The 10,343-nt window shown below is 42.0% G+C and overlaps 1 protein-coding gene across 1 annotated transcript; it reads left to right on the top strand.

Moving 5' to 3' along the window:
• Window positions 1-4,611: 4,611 nt before the first annotated feature.
• On the top strand, window positions 4,612-8,853 carry LOC307078493 (corticotropin-releasing factor-binding protein-like; the record flags this gene model as incomplete). Its single annotated transcript, XM_079740341.1, has 7 exons — window positions 4,612-4,692; window positions 4,900-4,987; window positions 5,431-5,588; window positions 6,250-6,460; window positions 7,745-7,899; window positions 8,177-8,297; window positions 8,699-8,853. 7 exons carry the CDS (start codon window positions 4,612-4,614, stop codon window positions 8,851-8,853), a joined length of 969 nt encoding a protein of 322 aa, XP_079596467.1.
• Window positions 8,854-10,343: the final 1,490 nt, after the last annotated feature.

Here is a 10,343-nt window from a genome sequence, read left to right as displayed (position 1 = left end):
GTCGTAAAGTTATTTTCTACCATGATTTATATTATCTTCCATTATTAATACTGGCTTCATACTGTGTGATGGGAGAAGCAAGGCCTTCAGAGAACCAAACTGCAGCTAAATGTTGCCACCTTCTGGCCAATCGCCAGCAAATATCGTGCAAAAGAAAACATCTTATTCCATTTTATCTGTGTTAAATTAATGCTTGTTTTCTCTTTATTAAACAACAATAATTTCTTCCTCACAATATGGCATTTCAAAACGGCAGAATGGTTGAAAGCAAGGGTTTACCTTTTATAGCGAATAACGATCAATACATTTATGCAGCGCACTGAATCATTGTCATTGAGTGCATTGATTATACAACCTAATCAATGTTAACTAGATTGGATAAGACAGGCCAGACCACAGCAGAGACTGAATGATAAAGCAACAGATTTACTGTCCGTCAGAAGCCCACCCACCTCTGTTAGCTAGCTTTCACATGCTGCCAGGATTCAAAGTTTTCACACATTTCAGAAATCAAGAATTATGTAAATAACATGGTACAGTTTATATTGCAGTTCGGTACGGAGGGTATGTGAGTATTAGATTAACGACATTAACAGTTGAATCTCATGTTTTTTGTTCCCCTCTAAAAGTTTTTAACAAAGGTTATCTGAGGAAACATGCAGAGATTTGTATTAATGATAATGATGATAGCAAGTATTATAAGTAGACCTTCTCTGAGTTAAGTTCTCAAATGGATAACAAGCCCATCGATTTAGATATTATTTTATCAGCATTGAAAACACAACTGCGGGAATATGTTTTGGGAAAACCGGTCAGCCATACGTCCACTCTTGGTGCCATGTTAACGCAAACAGGGAAACCGCAAACAGCCACATACATGTTCACATCCTGGCTATGTCTCTAGGTCTGAAAAATAGTAATATCCCACAAGCTACTGAGAAGATGACCTCACACATAGTCAGGCCTCTGGGTTCTGCACATGTTCATGAATGGTGTGTTTTGGTCTTTGGTTTTGTATTTACACACACTCAACATTACCTTGTCATTTACGGCCCTGGATTAAAGAATAGAAACCACAGATCATGTACTATTAACAAAAAGTACCATAGACTCTAGGACAGATAAAAGATTCATCATCTCATCCTCATGGTATATAAAGTGTCTTGGTCAGATGGAAGTTTGCCGAGCAAAGTATCTTGTAATGCGTCGAGTGCATCTCGTAGTGCATAGTGTGTCAACGGTTGTTGAGTTCAACGCAACAACAATGACCAGACTGTAGGTTTCTGCAGGTGCTGCAAACAACACCAAAACAACAAGCAGGCAAGCATCAGCTGGAAGGTAACAACCAGGCGCCCCCCTCCAACGCCGAAACCCCCGACCCCCTCTGAGAAGATGTGGCCTGGAAGGTAATTAAAAGAAGACTGTGTTATCCATCGCTCCTCATTAATGCACCTGGAATTAACCACGTTCAGGGGAGAAGGGGACGGAGGAGGGCGACTGGAGGGGGGAGGGAGAAAATCCATGCAGGCCTCAGAGCAATCTCTCTCTGTCAGGTCTCTCCAAACGGGGAGGGGCGCCTCATTAGAGCCCCCCCACAGGAGATGAATGGTTCGGTCAGGAAGGAGGTAGAGCTGGGCTGGACACCGCGGGGCTGACGGACAGACACCCACCCCAGGACAGGTTTGTGTGCCCGAGTGTGTGTGTGTGTTTGTGTGTGAGTGTGTTTGTACCTGTGTCTATAATATGTGTGGTCATGCTCATGTGTGCGCGTGCTCACGTGTGTGAATTATTATGTATGTGTGCAATCTCGTGTGTGTGTGTGGGCGTGGGCGCGTTATCTGTGTGTGTGTGTGTGTGTGTGTGTGTGTGTGTGTGTGTGCATGTGTGTGTGTATATCTGTGTGTGTGTGTGTGTGTGTGTGCGTGTGTGTGTGTATATCTGTGTGTGTGTGTGTGTGTGTGTGTGTGTGTGTGTGTGTGTACAGTGTGAAAAACAGAAGAAATTACTTGGCCTTATGTTCAAACTTGTGCAGTGAGCAGGTGCTTTAGAGCGGAACCTCATGCTGATGCAGTAAAGAGGCTTAAGACACTAATGCATGTAGTCAACAGCCCCTCTGGCGTCACATGTCGACCACAAGCAGCGATAGCTGATACCTCAGACACTATTAAGGTTGCCATTACACAAATACACACACACACACACACACACACACACACACACACACACACACACACACACACACACACACACAGTCACACCACCACAAAAAACGCACAGTCACACACACACACACACACACACACACACACACACACACACACACACACACACACACACACACACACACACACACACACTCAGAGTCGTACACACAAACACAGAAGAATCCAAAATACATACATTGAATTTATCCTCATCCTTCTCCTTAACAGTTGGTTTGTGCTGAGGTTGCATTTGTCATGCAGTTTAATTTAGATATAATACATACACAGATATAAGTACAATTGGAAGTGTTGTGTAGGTCTACACTCTATTACGGCAGTCTGTTTCAAAGAAAAATAAATTCAAAGTAAATTTTAAGTCAATCATCAAGTGACTGTGAATAAACGACTGATGATTCCCTCAACCCAGTTATTCTGTAGCTCCTAGTAACGTCCCTGCTTGGAGATTCTAACGACGTAGGCCAATATGGCATCAAATTATATTCACCGCTGTTATTATACTCACCACTAGATGGGGTAGTAGGCTTGAAACGATCGATGGAACTCTACTCTCATAATATAACTGTTGAACATGGCGAGTTTTAAGTATTGGCATTAAACGCATATTTTTTAATTCCCTCAAGCACCATAACTCAGAAAAGATATAGTGTTTTGTGGAACAATGAAATGCCTCCCTGCAACAAATGACAACTTCACAACATTGTATATAATGTCCTAAATCTGCACATACATAACCATGTGCTTAAAGACAATAACAGACTAGTCTTGCCACACACACACAAACACACATACACAGACTCACACACGCACACACATGACCACACACCCACACAAAAGCATATTGCATTTGGCAAACATTTGTGTTGGCTTGTGTGGTCATCCGGATCAGGAATACACACTTTACCTGCCCCTTCCCTGCTAATATCAATAGACATCTCCTTAACAGAAGGAGTTTATTAAGGCAGCCATTCAGACCTCGTTCACTTGCTTTAACCGTAATTCACCTTGAGTAGGTCACCAGGGACGAATCAAACACAATTCATTCTTTACCCTGCAGTCTACTATACCGCCTGATAGAGACCTTTTGAGTAAATGCCAGCCCGTTTGACAAGAGCAAGATTAGGTTTGAACACTGTTTCCAATGTGTCCATTTTCCTCTCTTCCTATTCTACTAATTAGTGATGAAACCCACCATCACAAGAATGAGGACTAATTCCACACCATGCTTATCACCTCCTCCCCAGCTCTTAGCTTGCCCTTTCGAGATGGCCGTGCTTAAGGTTACATGGAAATGTAATTACTGCGCGGACAATGGCCTGCTCCATAGTGTTCTCATCTATGAGGGGACTTTGCTCAACAGTCTACGCTGTATTGTTCCGTTTATCCTTGTCGTGCTCCCTCGCAAACGCCTCTCCCCCTTTCTCTGCACACAACTCAGCAGCTATGGTGGGTGAAATCATCCTCTTGTGTTGTCGTGTTGAATATAAGGACAAGAAGAGGCCACTTGTGAAATCGGAGCCAGAGAGACCACGATTCACGTCGACCATCTCTTTTATATACTCTGTTCTTGTGCGTCCTTGTTTGACTGGAGATGTTTGCCATGGTTTAATGTGTGCTGCACTGATACATTTTCCCCACTGTAGGGAGAAATGTATCTGTGTAAGATATTGATATAAATTGATCGTAGTCAATCACAAAATGAAAAGAACATGGACAGCCACTTTTTCGGTTGGAAAACGTGTTTCTCTCTGGATATTGGAGAGAGGTCCTCAATGTATGGAGAAAAATACCCTTTCTTTCCCTACACCATAGTGTCTCTTGATGCTAAGGGGTTTGGGGAATGGACAATTCTGAAAAAGGTCCAACTTTATCCTTGCTAAGTTTGGACCACACACCTATAGGTCAATAACTTGTTCATGGTATGGTGTTACGGGAATGGGAAAGTGTGGCGTGTGGAACTAGGCCACTCATGGGCCAACTTGCTTCCCTCATATCCCTTGTAGGACTCATAAAGCAGGGTACTTTTTAGAAAGTGTGTTGCTTCATTGACTGACTTGGATTAGCATTCATTTTAAAACATTGTGTGAGGGGAAAAAAACTCATTTTGAAATGCAGAATGCTGAGGCTACCAGACAAGTCAAACGCCCACGTCATCAAAGTTGTGATTACAAAATAATTATATAATAATTATATATTATATCCCGAGACTAAAAAGGAAACCAAAAAATCTCGTTTCTTCAATTGTTCTTCGGATCGCTTTATATTTCGGTATTATTAACTATCTCCAACTGAACCTGAACGTGCGGCTGTGGCGCTGCTATATAAACTGGAGCTCCTCTGAGCGCGCGCAGTTTCTTCTTCATTCTGAGCTCAAGGTCCAACAGGCGATATGGCGGTCTCTGCACGAATCCACATGCTTCTTCTATTGATTTCCCTACTGTCAAGGCTGGGACTTGGTCGCTATATTGAGGTGAGAAATCCACCCTTTCCCATGCTCGCATGCCGCTGCACATATGACTGTTTTGCACGGATTAATAAAATGACATCCCATAAGGGATACACCGTACTTTTTTCTTTGTACATGGGCTTTGCTGGTCAAAAGTTGTGAATTACAAGGAAAGATCGGATTAATCAATTTGAACGTTTTTTAATTTGTGAAATCGTGTGTATTTTTCAGGATAATGAAGCTGCAGAAGGTCTTTATTCTATGCTTAGTTTGGAACAGAAAAGATCATCGGAGGATTTTATTTTCCGCCGACCCCTAAGTAAGTAGTTACCAAATGAATTCAGTAGGTCAGATGGTGATTATGTTGCTCAGTAAGCCCCTGGAGAAAGCCTACTTAAGAAAGTATGGAGAAAGATTTTACAACACATTTTGAAATAATATGTATTTGATATGTAGTTTATGGTGTGCTAATTTAAAGTGTCTAGATTTGTATTACTATATTATTAAACATATATTTCTACATTTATTTATTTGACATTATTAACATGATTTAATAATGAATGTGGACCACATACACGCACGCACGCACACACACACACACACACACACACACACACACACACACACACACACATGCATATGACATCTGTTGATCCATCCATCCATCCGTCCATCCAACCATTGAGTCAACATGCAGGCACCAATCCAGCCTATATGATTGATTGATGATTGACCGATAATACTATGTTGTTGTGCTTCAAGGATGCCTGGACATGTTAGCCACAGAGGGCCAGTTCACCTTCATGGCTGCCCAGCCACAGCTAGCCTGTGCTGCCTTCCTGATTGGAGAGCCCAGTGAGGTCATCAGTCTGGAGCTGTCTGACGTCAACATCGACTGCAGCGCCGGAGATTTTATCAAGGTTAGCTGAGCCTGAACCCAACACAAAAAACACACTACACCTACCAGAAATCCCCCCTGTGACTTCGACAAGGGGAATATAAAAACAAACTATAGCCACACGGATGTTCCTTGTGACTTTAACAAGGTTCAATGAAAACACACACTAACACAACAAAAAAACGACATATCCCAGGATGCCCCTTGTGACAAGGGGAGGATAAAAAAATAAAACATTACAGGTACCAAGATGGCCCTTGTGACTTCAACAAGGGGTAGTTAAAAAAAAACATGTTGCTGCCGGGCAATTGTATACATGCTGTATTTTCTTTATTTGTATAGACCCAGAAGGGATATTGCTTAAAGAAAATATTTTTTGATTTATAGAGATTTCATCAATACACAATGAGGTTCTACGGTATAGATGTGGATTGATGTGGTGTGTGTGTGTGTGTGTGTGTGTGTGTGTGTGTGTGTGTGTGTGTGTGTGTGTGCATGAGAGTGTGTGTGTGGGGGGGGGGGGATGGCTATTATGATGATGTCGAAACCACCACATTACAAAAACAAAGAAACCTTCCTGAAAACAAATCTTGAATTGTAATTTATCCTGTGCAAATGGCCCAGGTTATTTCTTTCATTCATCACTACTACTACTACTACTAGACACAATGTCCCCCCTGTAGATATTCGACGGTTGGGTCCTGAAGGGAGAGAAGTTCCCGAGCAGCCAAGACCACCCACTGCCCCTCCGCCAGCGCTACACTGACTACTGCTCCTCCAGCGCACCGGGGGGCGCCGTCCTGTCCTCCCAGAACGTAGCCATGGTCTTCTTCCGCATTCACAGCCCCGACAGTGGCTTCACCCTCACTGTCAAGAAGCAACACAACCCCATGCGTGAGTCCCTCCTCACTTGTTGTCAAACAAATTATCCGCTTGTTCTACAAAGGCAACAGTGGGAGTGGTGGCTGGACCCCCTAGCCCTGTCCCACCCTTGGTTTACAAGCCTTTATGGTATCGTACAAATTGTGTTAAAATGATTGACAATTTTCTTCTTTTTCTACCAAGGCAGCAACCAATTTCAAACAGAGACCTTGGTCAGAGTATTTTCATGATAACCTAAAGTATTGTTGACGATGGTGGAACAGGGGTCCCCTGAGTCCCTTCATCACTGCCCAGGATCCAAACCTGGGTTCAACTCGACCATAGTGGAAAAATACGTTGACTCTGGTGTGAATAATGTGTGTAACATGTTTGTTTCTGTGGACTTTTTTTTTTGCAATCGAGACAACTTTCTGAAACAATGGTGTGGCTACTAATCAATTTGAAAAAATGAATTGAAATACTTAAAAGAGATGGTGACATCAGTCGTGGACAAGTACATGTTAGTGTCTTAAGTAACTTGCACACACTTCCATCAAATATGAACACCCAACTATAAAATGTTTTCTGAAGTTGATAACGATACAAAATAAAAATAAATTAGACAGAAGTCAACAACCACTAACGGTACTGCACACTCATCTGATGATGTTTGTTTTGGACTTTAGTTCTTTTTCAAATATCTGTTCCTAGAATTTGACACCATGGCGCTCTGGGAAGATGTTTCTTAATGAACTGTTTAATTCTTCCTTATGCCATCTGAGCTAAGGGCCAAACGTTTTATAGATGGTTTGGAAATCAGATTGATGCCTGAAAGCATTGCATCGCTGTAGGGCTGACAAGTCTGTTGCTGTCTTCTTTTGGCAGACAGTGTGGTCTTGCTTGTCTCCCTGCTCTGCATGGGGGTATGAAAAGGCTTTTCAAAATATGACACATTTAATTAATCACCACTTACTACAGCAAGGGTAATACAACTGTAAGCGGTTGAAATGTAAACAGTCAACGTGTGTACAATTTATCCATCACCATAAAGTAAAGTAAATGTTGGCAGATTAAACCTTGTGAACACACAGCAGGATGTGTAGTTATAATGTTACATAATGTTACTTCACCCAGAGCATGTTGGCAGGAATATAGCATTCCTATCCATATTAATCAGTATGTTTGTGTGTTTGTGTGTGTGCCTGTGCGTGTGAGTGTGTCTGTGTGTGTGTGTGTCTGTGTGTATGTGTGTGTGTGTGTGTGTGTGTGTGTGGTGTGTGTGTGTGTGTGTGTGTGTGTGTGTGTGTGTGCCTGCAGCCTGTAACATCATGTCTCAGAGCCCAGAGGGAAGCTTCACCATGGTGATGCCCCATCATCACTGGAACTGCAGCTTCTCTATCATATATCCAGTGGAGCTGCAGCTGACAGAACTCAGCCTGGGCCAGGCCAAGAGCAACGAGCTTAGTCCACAGGTCTGTCAGTCGGTCAGTTGGTTTTGTCTCCAACAATGTGTCTGTCTCTATATCCATGTACATGTCTATCCATCTCTCTATTCATCCATCCAAACATCCATCTTTTCATCCATTTATCTGTCGGCCTATCCTTCTGTTTATCAGTCTTAAGGGTGTGTGAATCAGTCAGTAGTAAATCCTAAGAGTGAAAAATCCCAGTTTTTCAGAGAATAGCGTAATGCTAGTTCTGTTTCACAATAGTGTTGTGAGCGTCCTTGCTTCCCCACCCTCCTTCCAGAGGCCGATGCGGTGGGGCTGCACAGGGTCTGGGGACTATGTGGAGTTGCTGGGGGGGAACGGCGTGGACACCTCCAAGATGTATCCCATGGCTGACCTCTGCTTCTCCCCCAGTGGACTGAGTGAGTCCACAAATCACCCCTTCAACACCCGCACCAAGTCATTTCATTACAGCATGAGACTATACCATACTGCACTACACTATACTGTTGTCCTGCAATGCACGGCAATGCACTGCACCAAACTACACTATACTTTTATTCCATAGCACTGTATTGTACTGTACTGTACTATACTATTCTAAACTATGAAAACTATAAAATAATTTAAAACATTTAATGACTGAACTCTACTGGATGAATTAGATCTGACCTTGATAGATACATATACTAGGATACTCCCGTGAAATCCCATCGATCGATGCCAATGCTATTCAGAGCAGCTCTAGACCAGACAGCTGTCTACCAATGTTGTGTGTCATGAATAAATGTATTTAGATGATGTTTTGGGATCTTCTCTGCAGCCCAGATGAGGATGGGCTGTGATAACTCGGTGGTGCGTCTGGTGTCCAGCGGGAACTACGTCAACCGCGTCTCCTTCCGCTACAGACTGCTTGGGCGCAGCGAGCAGCCCCAGGCCTCAGAGAACAGCCTGGACGACTTCTGCACTGTGGGATAAGATGTCTCTCTCTCTCTCACACACACACACAGACACACACACACACACACACACACACACACACACCCACACACACACACACACACACACACACACACACACACACACACACACACACACACACACACCCATACACACACACCCATATACACACTCACAAACACACACACAGGCATCTGCCTACAGACATGCACATACACACATGGACACACACAAACACAGGCATATGCACAAAGACATGCGCATACACACGCATGCACACACGCACAATAACACATAAATGTGTACACAAACACACACACACATGCACACACACACGTGCACACACACACTCATGGATGGGTGTCGTTGCATCCTTCTGTAAATAAGAGTAATTTGATGACCACGTTGATATTTTCCTCTTTCCCATAATAAATACGTTATTTTGTTCTGCTCTATATTATATTTATATATTCTAATTATGTTATCTTGTGCCATTGCTATTCAAGCAGCGTTCCCATGAATCACATTTTCCCTGAGATAATTAAAATAATATTGAATCTTCTTGTTTTTGTTATTTTTTATTTTTATCAATTTTGGCAACAGAGTAACGCTTTCTTCATTTTGTATGTGTTTCTGATTATTAATTTGATATATTGACTCTCTTCACTATTTAAAAAATAAATCTCAAATTGCATGAAATGCACTTGTTGTCCCTTTCTGCAGACTTTTCCTAATTCAAATTCATTACATGCTATATGGCATTAGCCTACCTTAGAAAGTGGCTACTGTGAAACACTGACTTCACAGATGCCATAAATGTTTTGAAGAAATGTTTAATTTATATGCATATATATATATATATATATCAATATGGGGGTAAAGATGATGTATTATACAGGGGAAGATAATCTGAGGCTGCCATAGTTTATTCTTGAAATAATCTTATCTTAATGGGAACTCTCATCTGGAAGATTTCCGCAAACGATCAGTTCAATCCAAGCCATGTCTGTCACCGTTAATCAAGGTTCCCACCCTCAGTCAGCTCTCCAATTAAAAAATGCAACCTCCACATTGACAAAATAGAAGTACTTCTGAGAAAATACACGTGGAACTAATAGTCAGTAGTCTCGCAGCATGGGTGGAGCTTAAACATGGGAGGACATTTCTTTTCAGAAGCCCCAAACATAAAGACGTTTGAGCTTCATCTGCTGATGTAAAAAAATAACATAAAAATGGATAAAATTCCTAGATTCAACTTCACACACTGGAATCTTCGGGAAACAAGATTAACAGTGCATGTCGATATCAGGGCTGAATAATGATGAATTCAAACGTCACCCTGGGTATGAGTTGTTTGTGGCAGCTTTAATGATCGTATATTTAATTTGTAATTTAAATAAATACACATTTACGGTTATTTATAAATAGAGAACACATACAAGTCACTTACATAAACCTACGCTTGAATACATCCACACATGCACTCACAAAAATTACCAACATAGCAT

This window comes from Pollachius pollachius (assembly GCF_949987615.1).
Source record: "Pollachius pollachius genome assembly, chromosome: 1".
Taxonomy (NCBI): domain Eukaryota; kingdom Metazoa; phylum Chordata; class Actinopteri; order Gadiformes; family Gadidae; genus Pollachius; species Pollachius pollachius.
This window is presented reverse-complemented; position numbering and strand designations above follow the sequence as displayed.